Below are 18961 nucleotides of genomic sequence, written 5' to 3' on the forward strand. Positions count from 1 at the left end.
AGTAGGGCACTATGTTGTCAACTCTTCCCTGGTCCTTAGTGTACTAGAGGAAGTAGGGCACTATGTTGTCAACTCTTCCCTGGTCCTTAGTGTACTAGAGGAAGTAGTGTACTATGTTGTCAACTCTTCCCCAGGTCCTCAGTGTACTAGAGGAAGTAGGGCACTATGTTGTCAACTCTTCCCTGGTCCTTAGTGTACAAGAGGAAGTAGTGCACTATGTTGTCAACTCTTCCCAGGGTCCTTAGTGTACTAGAGGAAGTAGTGCACTATGTTGTCAACTCTTCCCAGGGTCCTTAGTGTACTAGAGGAAGTAGTGCACTATGTTGTCAACTCTTCCCAGGGTCCTTAGTGTACTAGAGGAAGTAGTGCACTATGTTGTCAACTCTTCCCTGGTCCTTAGTGTACTAGAGGAAGTAGGGCACTATGTTGTCAACTCTTCCCTGGTCCTTAGTGTACTAGAGGAAGTAGTGCACTATGTTGTCAACTCTTCCCTGGGTCCTTAGTGTACAACAGGAAGTAGGGCACTATGTTGTCAACTCTTCCCTGGTCCTTAGTGTACTAGAGGAAGTAGGGCACTATGTTGTCAACTCTTCCCTGGTCCTTAGTGTACAACAGGAAGTAGGGCACTATGTTGTCAACTCTTCCCTGGTCCTTAGTGTACAACAGGAAGTAGGGCACTATGTTGTCAACTCTTCCCTGGTCCTTAGTGTACAACAGGAAGTAGGGCACTATGTTGTCAACTCTTCCCTGGTCCTTAGTGTACTAGAGGAAGTAGGGCACTATGTTGTCAACTCTTCCCCTGGGTCCTTAGTGTACAACAGGAAGTAGGGCACTATGTTGTCAACTCTTCCCCTGGTCCTTAGTGTACTAGAGGAAGTAGGGCACTATGTTGTCAACTCTTCCCTGGTCCTTAGTGTACAACAGGAAGTAGGGCACTATGTTGTCAACTCTTCCCTGGTCCTTAGTGTACTAGAGGAAGTAGGGCACTATGTTGTCAACTCTTCCCCTGGTCCTTAGTGTACTAGAGGAAGTAGGGCACTATGTTGTCAACTCTTCCCTGGTCCTTAGTGTACAACAGGAAGTAGGGCACTATGTTGTCAACTCTTCCCTGGGTCGTTAGTGTTCAACAGGAAGTAGGGCACTATGTTGTCAACTCTTCCCCTGGTCCTTAGTGTACAACAGGAAGTAGGGCACTATGTTGTCAACTCTTCCCCTGGGTCCTTAGTGTACTAGAGGAAGTAGGGCACTATGTTGTCAACTCTTCCCTGGGTCCTTAGTGTTCAACAGGAAGTAGGGCACTATGTTGTCAACTCTTCCCTGGTCCTTAGTGTACAACAGGAAGTAGTGCACTATGTTGTCAACTCTCCCCTGGTCCTTAGTGTACAACAGGAAGTAGTGTACTATGTTGTCAACTCTTCCCTGGTCCTTAGTGTTCAACAGGAAGTAGGGCACTATGTTGTCAACTCTTCCCCTGGTCCTTAGTGTACTAGAGGAAGTAGGGCACTATGTTGTCAACTCTTCCCTGGTCCTTAGTGTTCAACAGGAAGTAGGGCACTATGTTGTCAACTCTTCCCTGGTCCTTAGTGTACTAGAGGAAGTAGGGCACTATGTTGTCAACTCTTCCCTGGTCCTTAGTGTACTAGAGGAAGTAGGGCACTATGTTGTCAACTCTTCCCTGGTCCTTAGTGTACTAGAGGAAGTAGGGCACTATGTTGTCAACTCTTCCCTGGTCCTTAGTGTTCAACAGGAAGTAGGGCACTATGTTGTCAACTCTTCCCTGGTCCTTAGTGTACTAGAGGAAGTAGGGCACTATGTTGTCAACTCTTCCCTGGTCCTTAGTGTACTAGAGGAAGTAGGGCACTATGTTGTCAACTCTTCCCTGGTCCTTAGTGTACTAGAGGAAGTAGGGCACTATGTTGTCAACTCTTCCCTGGTCCTTAGTGTACTAGAGGAAGTAGGGCACTATGTTGTCAACTCTTCCCTGGTCCTTAGTGTACTAGAGGAAGTAGGGCACTATGTTGTCAACTCTTCCCTGGGTCCTTAGTGTTCAACAGGAAGTAGGGCACTATGTTGTCAACTCTTCCCTGGGTCCTTAGTGTTCAACAGGAAGTAGGGCACTATGTTGTCAACTCTTCCCCTGGGTCCTTAGTGCACTACTTTCTGTTGTACACTATGTTTTTCTGTCAATATACCTGGTAAAATAATGGTTATAATGGGGGGGGGGGGGGGGGGGGGCTATATAATCAGAAACTTTCCCCCCCAAAAACGTTGTTTTATATTTTCCCAAATTATGTTCTCAGTTTTATTTTTCACTCTTATAATTACAATTGTTTATTAGAGAAACAATGAAAATGGATGTTCTGAGTCTATGTCATTGCTTAAAGAAAAGCAAATTTAGGTCTGAACGATTTTTTTTTGTGTAATTCTCCTTTAATTGAGCATCTGGCCCTTTAATTGCAACTCTAGCAAGTGAGGAATGTGCCGTCTAATGTTCCAGTCTAGTGATGGTTCTGTACTGCTGCTGCTCATTTCATGGCAAAGTTTGCAAATAACAAAGATACATTGATATACTTCCTCATGATTATACTTCCTCATGATATACTTCCTCATGATATACTTCCTCATGATATACTTCCTCATGATATACTTCCTCATGATATACTTCCTCATGATATACTTCCTCATGATATACTTCCTCATGATATACTTCCTCATGATATACTTCCTCATGATATACTTCTGCCAGGTAAGCCTACTTTGTAGTTTTAATTGAGAAGGTTTTGGGGAAATTATTTCTGTCAGCACACAAGACGATTTTGATAGACAAAGGCTCGTACCACACAGACAGACACGGGCAATACTGCTGGGAATTAATTGGCAGATATTGTGTTAGTCGTGGCTTTTTTTTAAGCCTATAGTGGCTAACCCGGGGGCGGGATAATGTTAATGTGGCTTTGATTGGATAGTCGCTGGGAGCTTGCGGTTTCTGATACTTGAGATTTGTTAATGACAGTTTGCGGTGGAACACGTGAAAATTGCATGTACTTTCAGAATAGTCTGGTGAGCTGTGTGCTACTGGGAGCTGGCGATCGACCTGTTGGAGACTCCTGTTCTATGCTTTCCACCTTAATTTGCGTAATGTATTGGGCATCTTCAATTGTTCCAGATGACAGAAAAATAATAATAATAATAAAACACTGAAAAAACAACAAGTTTTCATTGAAATCCAGAACTGAAGGTGAACCTGTTACTTAGTCCATCGTTTTTTCTGTCATCTGTATTTTAGCGGAGACAGAGTTGACGGTGTCTTCTCTGAAGCTGTTGTCTTTCTGGCAGCAGCGGTTGTAGATGAATTTGAATATGGCGACTCCGGGGACAGCCAGACTGGGAATGCCAGCCAAAATAAATATGATGAAGTAGATCCAGTCGGGATACTGACGGTCTGCCAGAGTAGGGAACTCCTCCTAGAACCAGGGAGATGAAGGAAATCAGGGAACTACAAAATAACTTATTTTATTAAATGAACTTTAAACTTCAACAAGTGAAAGTCTTTACTTAGAATAAGGGAGAAAATGCATACAAGTCTATGGCTGCATTCTCTACGGGCCCTGGTCAAAAGTAGTGCACTACTACCCTATAGACCCTGGTCAAAAGTAGTGCACTACTACCCTATAGACCCTGGTCTAAAGTAGTGCACTACTACCCCATAGACCCTGGTCTAAAGTAGTGCACTACTACCCTATAGACCCTGGTCTAAAGTAGTGCACTACTACCCTATAGGCCCTGGTCAAAAGTAGTGCACTACTACCTTATAGACCCTGGTCTAAAGTAGTGCACTACTACCCTATAGGCCCTGGTCTAAAGTAGTGCACTACTACCCTATAGACCCTGGTCTAAAGTAGTGCACTACTACCCTATAGACCCTGGTCTAAAGTAGTGCACTACTACCCTATAGACCCTGGTCTAAAGTAGTCCACTACTACCCTATAACTTATTTTATTAAATGAACTTTAAACTTCAACAAGTGAAAGTCTTTACTTAGAATAAGGGAGAAAATGCATACAAGTCTATGGCTGCATTCTCTACGGGCCATGGTCAAAAGTAGTGCACTACTACCCTATAGACCCTGGTCAAAAGTAGTGCACTACTACCCTATAGACCCTGGTCTAAAGTAGTGCACTACTACCCTATAGACCCTGGTCTAAAGTAGTGCACTACTACCCTATAGGCCCTGGTCAAAAGTAGTGCACTACTACCTTATAGACCCTGGTCTAAAGTAGTGCACTACTACCCTATAGGCCCTGGTCTAAAGTAGTGCACTACTACCCTATAGACCCTGGTCTAAAGTAGTGCACTACTACCCTATAGACCCTGGTCTAAAGTAGTGCACTACTACCCTATAGGCCCTGGTCAAAAGTAGTGCACTACTACCTTATAGACCCTGGTCTAAAGTAGTGCACTACTACCCTATAGGCCCTGGTCTAAAGTAGTGCACTACTACCCTATAGACCCTGGTCTAAAGTAGTGCACTACTACCCTATAGACCCTGGTCTAAAGTAGTGCACTACTACCCTATAGATCCTGGTCTAAAGTAGTGCACTACTACCCTATAGACCCTGGTCTAAAGTAGTCCACTACTACCCTATAACTTATTTTATTAAATGAACTTTAAACTTCAACAAGTGAAAGTCTTTACTTAGAATAAGGGAGAAAATGCATACAAGTCTATGGCTGCATTCTCTACGGGCCCTGGTCAAAAGTAGTGCACTACTACCCTATAGACCCTGGTCAAAAGTAGTGCACTACTACCCTATAGACCCTGGTCTAAAGTAGTGCACTACTACCCCATAGACCCTGGTCTAAAGTAGTGCACTACTACCCTATAGACCCTGGTCTAAAGTAGTGCACTACTACCCTATAGACCCTGGTCTAAAGTAGTGCACTACTACCCTATAGGCCCTGGTCAAAAGTAGTGCACTACTACCTTATAGACCCTGGTCTAAAGTAGTGCACTACTACCCTATAGGCCCTGGTCTAAAGTAGTGCACTACTACCCTATAGACCCTGGTCTAAAGTAGTGCACTACTACCCTATAGACCCTGGTCTAAAGTAGTGCACTACTACCCTATAGGCCCTGGTCAAAAGTAGTGCACTACTACCTTATAGACCCTGGTCTAAAGTAGTGCACTACTACCCTATAGGCCCTGGTCTAAAGTAGTGCACTACTACCCTATAGACCCTGGTCTAAAGTAGTGCACTACTACCCTATAGACCCTGGTCTAAAGTAGTGCACTACTACCCTATAGACCCTGGTCTAAAGTAGTGCACTACTACCCTATAGACCCTGGTCTAAAGTAGTCCACTACTACCCTATAGACCCTGGTCTAAATTAGTGCACTACTACCCTATAGACCCTGGTCTAAAGTAGTGCACTACTACCCTATAGACCCTGGTCTAAAGTAATGCACTACTACCCTATAGACCCTGGTCTAAAGTAATGCACTACTACCCTATAGACCCTGGTCTAAAGTAGTGCGCTACCACCCTATAGAACCTGGTCAAAAGTAGTGCACTACTACCCTATAGACCCTGGTCTAAAGTAGTGCACTACTACCCTATAGACCCTGGTCAAAAGTAGTGGAATATGGTGCCATTTGGGACGCAGTAAATGATATCAACAACATTCATGACCTATTTCCTGTCAACAAGGCTTACCGCGTCTTCGTCCCATACGAGGTAGGTTAGCTCCCCGCTGACCTGGGTGACGAAGTAGAAGATGAAGATGACCAGCATGATGATTGGACTGACGAACCTCCAGGTCACCTGCCAGAACAGGTTGGGCTTGTGTCCAATCATGAACTCGATGTCTGCGTTAAACCTGTCGGAGTAGGAGAGTAAATTAACTGGGATTTCGATGTTCCAATGGCTGGTTATCAGAATGAACGTTCCCCGTGATATCCAATGAAGAGGAATATGCACATTGTGATACATGTTCCCAAGTTTGATTTAACCCAACAGGTCCAATGAAGACCTAAGGTGTACTCAGGCGCGCAACATACACAGTATGGAACACGCGTCAAGTATGGAACACGCGTCAAGTATGGAACACGCGTCAAGTATGGAACACGCGTCTAGTATGGAACACGTGTCTAGTATGGAACACGTGTCTATTACGGAACACGTGTCTAGTATGGAACACGTGTCTAGTATGGAACACGTGTCTAGTATGGAACACATGTCTAGTATGGAACACGCGTCAAGTATGGAACACGCGTCAAGTATGGAACACATGTCTAGTATGGAACACGCGTCAAGTATGGAACACATGTCTAATATGGAACACATGTCTAGTATGGAACACATGTCTAGTATGGAACACGTGTCTAGTATGGAACACGTGTCTAGTATGGAACACGTGTCTAATACGGAACACGTGTCTAATACGGAACACGTGTCTAATACGGAACACGTGTCTAATACGGAACACGTGTCTAATACGGAACACGTGTCTAATACGGAACACGTGTCTAATATGGAACACGTGTCTAATATGGAACACGTGTCTAATATGGAACACGTGTCTAGTATGGAACACATGTCTAGTATGGAACACGTGTCTAATACGGAACACGTGTCTAATACGGAACACGTGTCTAATACGGAACACGTGTCTCGTATGGAACACGTGTCTAATACGGAACACGTGTCTAATATGGAACACGTGTCTAATACGGAACACATGTCTAATATGGAACACGTGTCTAGTATGGAACACGTGTCTAATACGGAACACGTGTCTAATACGGAACACGTGTCTAATACGGAACACGTGTCTAATACGGAACACGTGTCTAATATGGAACACGTGTCTAATATGGAACACATGTCTAGTATGGAACACATGTCTAGTATGGAACACGTGTCTAGTATGGAACACGTGTCTAATATGGAACACGTGTCTAGTATGGAACACGTGTCTAATACGGAACACGTGTCTAATACGGAACACGTGTCTAATACGGAACACGTGTCTAATACGGAACACGTGTCTAATACGGAACACGTGTCTAATACGGAACACATGTCTAATATGGAACACATGTCTAATACATTTAGTCTACACATCGTCTTACCTAAGGGTCTACACATCGTCTTACCTAAGGGTCTACACATCGTCTTACCTAAGGGTCTACACATCGTCTTACCTAAGGGTCTACACATCGTCTTACCTAAGGGTCTACACATCGTCTTACCTAAGGGTCTACACATCGTCTTACCTAAGGGTCTACACATCGTCTTACCTAAGGGTTTACACATCGTCTTACCTAAGGGTCTACACATCGTCTTACCTAAGGGTTTACACATCGTCTTACCTAAGGGTTTACACATCGTCTTACCTAAGGGTCTACAAATCGTCTTACCTAAGGGTCTACACATCGTCTTACCTAAGGGTCTACACATCGTCTTACCTAAGGGTCTACACATCGTCTTACCTAAGGGTCTACACATCGTCTTACCTAAGGGTTTACACATCGTCTTACCTAAGGGTTTACACATCGTCTTACCTAAGGGTCTACACATCGTCTTACCTAAGGGTCTACACATCGTCTTACCTAAGGGTCTACACATCGTCTTACCTAAGGGTCTACACATCGTCTTACCTAAGGGTCTACACATCGTCTTACCTAAGGGTCTACACATCGTCTTACCTAAGGGTCTACACATCGTCTTACCTAAGGGTCTACACATCGTCTTACCTAAGGGTCTACACATCGTCTTACCTAAGGGTCTACACATCGTCTTACCTAAGGGTTTACACATCGTCTTACCTAAGGGTTTACACATCGTCTTACCTAAGGGTCTACACATCGTCTTACCTAAGGGTCTACACATCGTCTTACCTAAGGGTCTACACATCGTCTTACCTAAGGGTCTACACATCGTCTTACCTAAGGGTCTACACATCGTCTTACCTAAGGGTCTACACATCGTCTTACCTAAGGGTCTACACATCGTCTTACCTAAGGGTCTACACATCGTCTTACCTAAGGGTCTACACATCGTCTTACCTAAGGGTCTACACATCGTCTTACCTAAGGGTTTACACATCGTCTTACCTAAGGGTTTACACATCGTCTTACCTAAGGGTTTACACATCGTCTTACCTAAGGGTCTACACATCGTCTTACCTAAGGGTCTACACATCGTCTTACCTAAGCCCCTATACATCGTCTTACCTAAGGGTCTACACATCGTCTTACCTAAGGGTCTACACATCGTCTTACCTAAGGGTTTACACATCGTCTTACCTAAGGGTTTACACATCGTCTTACCTAAGGGTCTACACATCGTCTTACCTAAGCCCTTATACATCATCTTACCTATGGGTCTACACATCGTCTTACCTAAGGGTCTACACATCGTCTTACCTAAGGGTTTACACATCGTCTTACCTAAGGGTCTACACATCGTCTTACCTAAGGGTCTACACATCGTCTTACCTAAGGGTTTACACATCGTCTTACCTAAGGGTCTACACATCGTCTTACCTAAGGGTTTACACATCGTCTTACCTAAGGGTCTACACATCGTCTTACCTAAGGGTCTACACATCGTCTTACCTAAGGGTTTACACATCGTCTTACCTAAGGGTTTACACATCGTCTTACCTAAGGGTTTACACATCGTCTTACCTAAGGGTCTACACATCGTCTTACCTAAGGGTCTACACATCGTCTTACCTAAGGGTCTACACATCGTCTTACCTAAGGGTCTACACATCGTCTTACCTAAGGGTCTACACATCGTCTTACCTAAGGGTCTACACATCGTCTTACCTAAGGGTCTACACATCGTCTTACCTAAGGGTCTACACATCGTCTTACCTAAGGGTCTACACATCGTCTTACCTAAGGGTCTACACATCGTCTTACCTAAGGGTCTACACATCGTCTTACCTAAGGGTTTACACATCGTCTTACCTAAGGGTCTACACATCGTCTTACCTAAGGGTTTACACATCGTCTTACCTAAGGGTTTACACATCGTCTTACCTAAGGGTCTACAAATCGTCTTACCTAAGGGTCTACACATCGTCTTACCTAAGGGTCTACACATCGTCTTACCTAAGGGTCTACACATCGTCTTACCTAAGGGTTTACACATCGTCTTACCTAAGGGTTTACACATCGTCTTACCTAAGGGTTTACACATCGTCTTACCTAAGGGTCTACACATCGTCTTACCTAAGGGTCTACACATCGTCTTACCTAAGGGTCTACACATCGTCTTACCTAAGGGTCTACACATCGTCTTACCTAAGGGTCTACAAATCGTCTTACCTAAGGGTCTACACATCGTCTTACCTAAGGGTCTACACATCGTCTTACCTAAGGGTCTACACATCGTCTTACCTAAGGGTTTACACATCGTCTTACCTAAGGGTCTACACATCGTCTTACCTAAGGGTTTACACATCGTCTTACCTAAGGGTTTACACATCGTCTTACCTAAGGGTCTACACATCGTCTTACCTAAGGGTCTACACATCGTCTTACCTAAGGGTCTACACATCGTCTTACCTAAGGGTCTACACATCGTCTTACCTAAGGGTCTACACATCGTCTTACCTAAGGGTCTACACATCGTCTTACCTAAGGGTCTACACATCGTCTTACCTAAGGGTTTACACATCGTCTTACCTAAGGGTTTACACATCGTCTTACCTAAGGGTTTACACATCGTCTTACCTAAGGGTTTACACATCGTCTTACCTAAGGGTCTACACATCGTCTTACCTAAGGGTCTACACATCGTCTTACCTAAGCCCCTATACATCGTCTTACCTAAGGGTCTACACATCGTCTTACCTAAGGGTCTACACATCGTCTTACCTAAGGGTTTACACATCGTCTTACCTAAGGGTTTACACATCGTCTTACCTAAGGGTCTACACATCGTCTTACCTAAGCCCTTATACATCATCTTACCTATGGGTCTACACATCGTCTTACCTAAGGGTCTACACATCGTCTTACCTAAGGGTTTACACATCGTCTTACCTAAGGGTCTACACATCGTCTTACCTAAGGGTCTACACATCGTCTTACCTAAGGGTTTACACATCGTCTTACCTAAGGGTCTACACATCGTCTTACCTAAGGGTTTACACATCGTCTTACCTAAGGGTTTACACATCGTCTTACCTAAGGGTTTACACATCGTCTTACCTAAGGGTCTACACATCGTCTTACCTAAGGGTTTACACATCGTCTTACTTAAGGGTTTACACATCGTCTTACCTAAGGGTCTACACATCGTCTTACCTAAGGGTCTACACATCGTCTTACCTAAGGGTCTACACATCGTCTTACCTAAGGGTTTACACATCGTCTTACCTAAGGGTTTACACATCGTCTTACCTAAGGGTTTACACATCGTCTTACCTAAGGGTTTACACATCGTCTTACCTAAGGGTTTACACATTGTCTTACCTAAGGGTTTCCACATCGTCTTACCTAAGGGTTTAATATATTTTGATTTGTTTAACACTTTTTTGGCTACTACATGATTCAATATGTGTTATTTCATAGTTTTGATGTCTTCACTATTATTCTACACTGTAGAAAATAGCAAAATATTAAGAAGAGTCCTTGAATGAGTAGGTGTGTCCAAACTTTTGACATCTGCTGTACATCTCCACATAGCTTTGACAATTAGGTATTTTCTATTCTATTCAGTTCTATTTTATTTCGTGGTGTTTCAGTATCTGGACTCACCTGTCTATCCCGTAGATGTAAACAACAGACACCATTTCACAGAAGGCGATGACTAGGAGAGGGATGGAGCCGGCAAAGCTGTCGAACAGAGCCAGCCAGTAGTTACCAGACCGCTGGGTGAATATGAGAGCGACGGTGAAACAAACAATACAAGTGACACCTGAAAGAAGACAAAACAAAGACGGTTTGTTTAAACGTTGACAACCAAGGTTCTTTCAGGGGTGCTCAACCTCATTGGATGTTCAGAGGGATACACCCCCTTTTTAAAGGTCAATAACAAGCTTGTGATCTCAATCCCTGAACAACTGGGATGTTGAAGACAATTCCTTGGTTTGAAGACATTTTGATTTAGTGCAGTTTAAAAGAAGAATCTCAGCTTCTGTATGTCACTAACCTGTCAAGACTTCTTTGGGACACCTTTTAGGGAAGATGTTCAGATCCTGAAGGGGCACCACGACCCCCTCTATGTTCCCAAACATGGTGGACAGTCCCAGACAGAAGAGCATGATGAAGAACAGGATGGACCAGAGAGGAGAGACAGGCATCTTGGTGATGGCTTCTGTGAACACGATGAAGGCCAGACCAGTTCCCTCCACACCCTACAGGAAACACAGTACGGATACAGGAAACACAGTACGGACATAAGTAAGTTCTGGTGTCCCTTAGAGTGAATGATATGTCTTGGATTGGACATGGTGTAATTTCACTACCTGACTGAGAAACTGCTGTAGATCACAGGTCTTCAGGTTTAATCCCTGGATGATGTCTGGCGATGTGCTGTTGAGACCTTGGAGAACTTCCTCATAGTTGTTCACAGTGAAGAGGTGCTCAGGGAGATCAAATGCATTCATAAGGGCCATGATGTTACTAGGAAGAGAACACATTCAGAAGGGTCGTGATGTCACTAGGAAGAGAACACATTCAGAAGGGTCGTGATGTCACTAGGAAGAGAACACATTCAGAAGGGTCGTGATGTCACTAGGAAGAGAACACATTCAGAAGGGTCGTGATGTCACTAGGAAGAGAACACATTCAGAAGGGTCGTGATGTCACTAGGAAGAGAACACATTCAGAAGGGTCGTGATGTCACTAGGAAGAGAACACATTCAGAAGGGTCGTGATGTCACTAGGAAGAGAACACATTCAGAAGGGTCGTGATGTCACTAGGAAGAGAACACATTCAGAAGGGCCGTGATGTCACTAGGAAGAGAACACATTCAGAAGGGCCGTGATGTCACTAGGAAGAGAACACATTCAGAAGGGTCGTGATGTCACTAGGAAGAGAACACATTCAGAAGGGCCGTGATGTCACTAGGAAGAGAACACATTCAGCAGGGCCGTGATGTCACTAGGAAGAGAACACATTCAGCAGGGCCGTGATGTCACTAGGAAGAGAACACATTCAGAAGGGCCGTGATGTCACTAGGAAGAGAACACATTCAGAAGGGTCGTGATGTCACTAGGAAGAGAACACATTCAGCAGGGCCGTGATGTCACTAGGAAGAGAACACATTCAGAAGGGTCGTGATGTCACTAGGAAGAGAACACATTCAGCAGGGCCAAGAGAACACATAGAAGTAAATACCAAACTCATTCGATTATCTTCCTGTAATCTCTATTTATTAAATCCAATGTTGACATATACTTGACAGTGTTGTCAACAAATATGAGTTCAATCTACATTGAATTTGATTGAAAGTATGGATTCAACCAAGAAGGAACTAGGAATTTACCTATCCGAGCAGTCGTCAAACTTCTCCGTGGCCCTGAAGCCTATGATGGAGTAGATGACGGTAGCAGAGTAGACGGAGGTGGCTCCGTTGATGATGGAGATGATGACAGCATCCTGTTCACAGTTGTTGCTGGAGAAACAAGATCCGTTGGTATAATGTCTATGAACATCTGTGATTTACTCAAAGGAATGACGATTCAGCCACAATAAAAGTGTTTAAAAAAAAAAACATTTTAATAAGGAGTTGCTTACTGTACAGAGTTGTAGCTGGAGAAGGAGATGAGACCGCCGAAGGCCAAGGAGAAAGAGTAGAACACCTGTGCACCTGCATCCAGCCAGGTAGATGGGTTCATCAGCTCATTCACCTGGAGAAATAGAAAACAGACACAAAGAAATCAGTCTTTGTGTTGATTGTAGTGTCATGACAACGTTAGCACATACTGTTAATGCTTACGTCTGGTGTGAAGAGGAACTTGACTCCATCCAGAGAACCTTTCAGAGTCAGTCCTCTGATCAGGAAGATGGTGAGCACCAAGTAGGGCAGAGTGGATGTTATGTACACAGCCTGATGAGAATGAGAGAGATTCTAGAACTGTTACATAAACTGAATCCAGAACCACTTATGAATGGAGACAGAGAGAGAGCGAGACAGAGACAGAGACAGAGGGACAGAGAGAGAGACAGAGAGAGAGAGACAGAGACAGAGAGAGAGACAGAGAGACAGAGACAGAGAGAGAGACAGAGACAGAGAGAGACAGATAGAGACAGAGACAGAGAGAGACAGAGACACAGAGAGAGAGAGAAACAGAGAGAGAGAGAAACAGAGAGAGACAGAGAGAGACAGAGAGACAGAGAGACAGAGACAGAGCGAAAGAGAGAGGGACAGAGAGAGAGACAGAGACAGAGAGAGAGACAGAGCGAGAGGGACAGAGAGAGAGACAGAGAGAGACATATAGAGACAGAGACAGAGACAGAGAGAGACAGAGACACAGAGAGAGAGAGAAACAGAGAGAGAGAGAAACAGAGAGAGAGAGAGAGAGAGAGACAGAGAGAGACAGAGAGAGACAGAGACAGAGAGAGACAGAGACACAGAGAGACAGAGACAGAGCGAAAGAGAGAGGGACAGAGAGAGAGACAGAGAGAGAGAGAGAGACAGAGAGAGAGACAGAGCGAGAGGGACAGAGAGAGAGACAGACAGAGAGAGATACAGAGAAACATCAGCGATAAGACAACTGGCACCATTCCCAAGGCAGGCCATTATTTTTACTGAAATTTGACCTCCCTCATAAACAGGGAGAGAGTGAATCTGAGATGGTACCTTGCCAGTAGTCTCAATCCCCCTGATACAGCAGACATAGAGTAAAGTCCAGGCAGACACCAGGGCTAGCACCATCCACCACTGAAGGCCTCCGGATAAATCTATGGCCGTCGAGGTGTTCAGTGTCTCTCTGTACCAGAAGTAATCCACGGAGGAGCTCCGTGCGCACTCTGACACCAGACCTGCCGATATCCAAACTGTTTAAAGGCCTGTCTGGATCTAAAATGATAACAGCTAAGATGAAAATGAGATAGAAGTTGGGTCGGTCTGAATTCTCAATGTTTGACTAGCTAGCTATCTACTGCCAATGTATTCAGCATGATTCAGCAAGATACAGAATGATACAGCATGAAAAAGCATGATTCGGCATGATTCGGCATAGACGAGACGAGTCAGAAACACCTCAAAACCACATGGTATTAATAACAGCTACCTACGATTCCCCCTCAAGGCAGCTTCTTGTCATTGTTGCTAGCTTAGTTATATATATATATATATTCATATAGTTATATGCTAGTTGCTAGCTATCTGACCATCTTAAATAATTACACACAGACTTCTTCCCCATCGACGTGTGTGCATCGTTTTCGTGACGTTGTCAGTTAACCCGTGAGCTGATCCTGCTTGCTATCATGCTGGTATTAGGCTAGCTAGCTAAGTTAAAATATATTTTTTTGGTCCAGGTTTTGATGATACTGTAGTGAATTCACGGGGGGTAGCCCTGACCGGGACTCGAACCCGGATCCAGCGACTGCCAAGCCAACACCTTAAACCTTTACGCCAAGAGGTCTGGACATCTTAACCGAGGTAGCTAGGTAACCGAGGTAGCTGGGTAACCGAGGTAGCTGGGTAACCGAGGTAGCTGGGTAACCGAGGTAGCTGGGTAACCGAGGTAGCTAGGTAACCGAGGTAGCTAGGTAACCGAGGTAGCTATGTATTGAGTTAAGGTCGCTTCCAATACCAACTGTTACTCATGAAGGAAATTCTGTACCTGTCTTGTTTGCATTGAGGGGACACTGACTCCAAGGCAAGGGGTCCTGGAAGGAGTTGAAGAGGTACCACATGATCCAGGCCATGATAGTGTTGTAGTACATCCCAACCAGGAAGGATACCAACATGGAGGCAATACCTGTTTCAGAACAAATGCCATTTACATTCCCTGTACATTCCAGTGAATTATAAGCATATTCAAGTTGATTCAAGTATGCTATGTCCAAGTATATACAGTATATTGAGTACCAGTCAATATTTTGGATACACATTCAGTTTATTTATTATTATTATTATTTTTTTTACTGTTTTCTACATTGTAGAATAATAGTGAAGACATCACAACTACGGAATAACACATGGAATCATGTAGTAACCAAAAAAAGTGTTAAACAAATCTAAATATATTTTATATATTTTTTATTGAGATTTTTCAAAGTAGCCACCCTTTGCCTTGATGACAGCTTTGCACACTCTTGGCATTCTCTCAACCAGCATTTTGAGGAATGCTTTTCCAACAGTCTTGAAGGAGTTCCCACATATGCTGAGCACTTGTTGGCTGCTTTTCCTTCACTCTGCGGTCTAACTCATCCAAACCATTTCAATTGGGTTGAACCAAAACTCTCAAATTTGGACTCATCAGACCAAAGGATAGATTTCCACCGGTCTAATGTCCATTGCTCGTGTTTCTTGGCCCAAGCAAGTCTCTTTTTGTTATTGGTGTCCTTTAATAGTGGCTTCTTTGCAGCAATTGTGGCATTCCTCATGAAAGCCAGTTTCATCATAGGACTTCATGGTTTTTGCACTTGAAGAAACTTACAAAGTTCTTGGAATTTTCCGGATTGACTGACCTTCATGTCTTAAAGTAATGATGGACTGTCATTTCTCTTTGCTTATTTGAGCTGTTCTTGCCATAATATGGACTTGATCTTTTACCATATAGGGCTATCTCCTGTATACCACACCTACCTTTTCACAACACAACTGATTGGCTCAAAGCATTAAGAAGAAAATAAATTCTACAAATAGAATTCTACAACTTTGCACAGCTGTTAAATGAAATGCATTCCAAGTGACTACCTCATTCAGCTGGTTGAGAGAATGCCAAGAGTGTGCAAAGTTGTCATCAAGGCAAAGGGTGGCTACTTTGAAGATTCTCAAATAAACGTTGATTTGATTTGAAATATAAAATATATTTTGATTTGTTTATCACTTTTTTTTGGTTACTACATGATTCCATATGTGTTGTTTCATAGTTTGGATATCTTCACTATTTCTCTACAATATAGAAAATAGTAAAAATATAGCAAAACTCTTGAATGAGTAGCTGTTTCCAAACTTTTGACTGGTACTGTATATTAAAGTATGCTATACATAATACATAATATTGCGAAACATACAAACTTATAGCTACTTATAACCATATTCCTGAAGCCGCAAGGGTTTTGATCACATGATCACATGATCACAGGAATTCCACACAGATACCGTAATCAAGAATGGACTGTCACCCACCAATGCCAGTGAGGTAAGGGTTGACAGAGCCCCACACTCCCACACTGCCGCTCCTGAGGCGCTGTCCGATAGCAAACTCCAGGTGCAGCAGTGGAATCCCCTCCAGAACCAGCAGGATCAGGAAAGGGATCATAAACGCTCCTTTGGAACACAAGATTGGAATTGGAATCTCTTGTTGGTTGTTTTGATCAGTTGACATATCAACAATGCTCCACTGAACACATCTCCAATATTACAACAGTAACAGTTGTATTGTTGTGTTATAAAAGTGTTAGTGTTGAAGATTTTCAGATAATACCATTTTAAATGAACTCTCCAGTGAAAAATCCCTCTTTTTAAAAGCTCATATTCTGTTATCTCTTATATCTTATTACCCAAATAATGTTGTTGACTCGTCCTACATTTGACATTTTAGTTATTTAGTAGACGCTCTCATCCAGAGCAACTAGGGTTAAGTGCCTTGCTCAAGGGCACATTAACAGATTTTTAACCTAGTTGGCCCGGGGAGTCAAACCAGCAACCTTTCAGTTACCGGCCCACCGCTAGGCTACCTGCCACCCTATACACATATTTGTGGCCAAAGCTCAAAAACCCCACCTCAAACTTGCTATTTCCTAATAGAGTATGATGCCATACTCCTGAGGAGGATGAGCTGGCCAATCAGAAGTCTAGATGAGGAGAAGCTGGCCAATCAGAAGTCTAGATGAGGAGAAGCTGGCCAATCAGAAGTCTAGAGGAGGATAAACTGGCCAATCAGAAGTCTAGAGGAGGATAAACTGGCCAATCAGCGGTCTATTATTTTAATGACCAGTGTACGCCCACACCATTCCAACACAGAAAACCTTCTTTTTAACGTACTTAATTACCATGGTTTTGTAACTATTTAACTCCTATTGTAAGTAAATATAGGTCATATTTAATAGAGATCTGGAATCATTGGACAGTTACTTTAAAGTGTTATTAATTATTAGTGTTGAAGCGTCAAAACAATTATGCAAACTAGGTACAGCAATGCATACAGAGGACAAACACATATACCAGGGGGTTTCTCTGTGTTAAAATACCCAGTAGATAGTTACAGCAATGCATACAGAGGACAAACACATATACCAGGGGGTTTCTCTGTGTTAAAATACCCAGTAGACAGTCTGAAAACGTTTTTTATAACAAGTTGAGAATGATTACACATTTGTTTTGTTTACTTGTTAAGATTTCAAACCATGACTATCAATCCTCTCAAATACTGTACATTATTGGGTTTTGAGGAATCCCAAATGAAATTTACGACAGTTCCCTATCAGTCGTAATCATCTAGAGTAACATTTACTTTCACCCATACCACAAAACAAATGGACCAGTCACTCGTTATTCAATCAGACAACTAATATCATAATCAATATAGTATTCTGCTATCTCTGTATGTGCAGATAAATTATCCTACTAATTGTATACAGTGTATTCCACCTTTTTAACTACTTATGTCAAGGGTATGTACGCTGAGTGTACAAAACATTAGGAACACCTTCCCAATGTAGACTTTTTTTTTTTGCCCTCAGAACAGACTCAAGTCGTCTGGTCATGGACTCTATAAGGTGTCGAAAGCGTTCCACAGGGATGATGGCCCATGTCTTTTGGGTGGTGAACCATTCTTGATACACACGGGAAACTGTTGAGCGTGAAAAACCCAGCAGCTTTGCAGTTCTTGACACACTAAAAACTGGTGCGCCTGGCACCTGCAATCATACTCCGTTCAAAGGCACTTAAATGTGTTGCCTTGCCCATTCACCCTCTGAATGGCACACGTCCACAATCCATGTCTCAATTGTCTCAAGGCTTAAAAATCCTTCTTTAACCTGTCTTCTCCCCTCTTCATCTACACTGATTGAAGTGGATTTAACAGGTGACATCAATAAGGGATCATAGCTTTCATCTGGATTCACCTGGTCAGTGCATGTCATTGAAAGAGCAGGTGTTCCTAATGTTTTGTAATCTCACTATAGTTTGTAGTTTTCCCTGTTTAATTTCTACAGTGAAAAAATGCATAACTCAAATTCCTTTTCATTAATTTGCAAACAATCAAACCGCCTCCCCTCTTTCTCCCCTACCTCCTCCATGGCTCTGACACAGGTAAGGGAACCTCCACACGTTCCCCAGCCCCACACAGAAGCCCACACAGGTCAGCATGTATTGGGTCTTGTTGTCCCATTTGGGCCTGTCCCCAGCCTCCTCCTTCTCCATTCTCTCCAGCTCCTTATGAGACGGGATCCGGTCATCCAGACCTGGGTTGGGCAGCTTGGGGAATCTCATGGCAACCGGCTGGATAGTGAAGTCTTCCTCACCCAATGAAGGTACAGTTCTCCGTCTCTCTCTCTAGTTCTCTCTCTCTCTCTCTTTCTCTTTCAGCTGCTGGCTTTATTGTTCACCCAGAAAGGGTCTCAGGATGGTTGTAGACAACAAAAGGAACTGAATGGCCTCTCTACTGTCAGCTGGTTGACTGCCGAGTGTATCTAGCCTCTCTACTGTCAGCTGGTTGACTGCCAGGTGTATCTAGCCTCTCACCTGTCAGCTGGTTGACTGCCGAGTGTATCTAGCGTCTCACCTGTCAGCTGGTTGACTGCCGAGTGTATC

At 43.4% G+C, this 18961-nt stretch overlaps 1 protein-coding gene across 1 annotated transcript; it reads right to left on the reverse strand.

Moving 5' to 3' along the window:
- Positions 1–3251: 3251 nt before the first annotated feature.
- On the reverse strand, positions 3252–18640 carry LOC120021985 (sodium-dependent neutral amino acid transporter B(0)AT1-like). Its single transcript, XM_038965788.1, has 12 exons — positions 18439–18640; positions 16334–16474; positions 14820–14957; positions 13829–14010; positions 12965–13075; positions 12763–12875; positions 12512–12640; positions 11489–11645; positions 11173–11377; positions 10779–10938; positions 5716–5878; positions 3252–3464 (listed from the first exon to the last, which is right to left on the reverse strand). The coding sequence occupies exons 1-12, from the start codon at positions 18638–18640 to the stop codon at positions 3252–3254; spliced, it is 1914 nt and encodes a 637-aa protein (XP_038821716.1).
- Between the last annotated feature and the right edge of the window lie 321 nt (positions 18641–18961).

This window comes from Salvelinus namaycush, chromosome 27 (genome assembly GCF_016432855.1).
Source record: "Salvelinus namaycush isolate Seneca chromosome 27, SaNama_1.0, whole genome shotgun sequence".
Taxonomy (NCBI): Eukaryota; Metazoa; Chordata; class Actinopteri; order Salmoniformes; family Salmonidae; genus Salvelinus; species Salvelinus namaycush.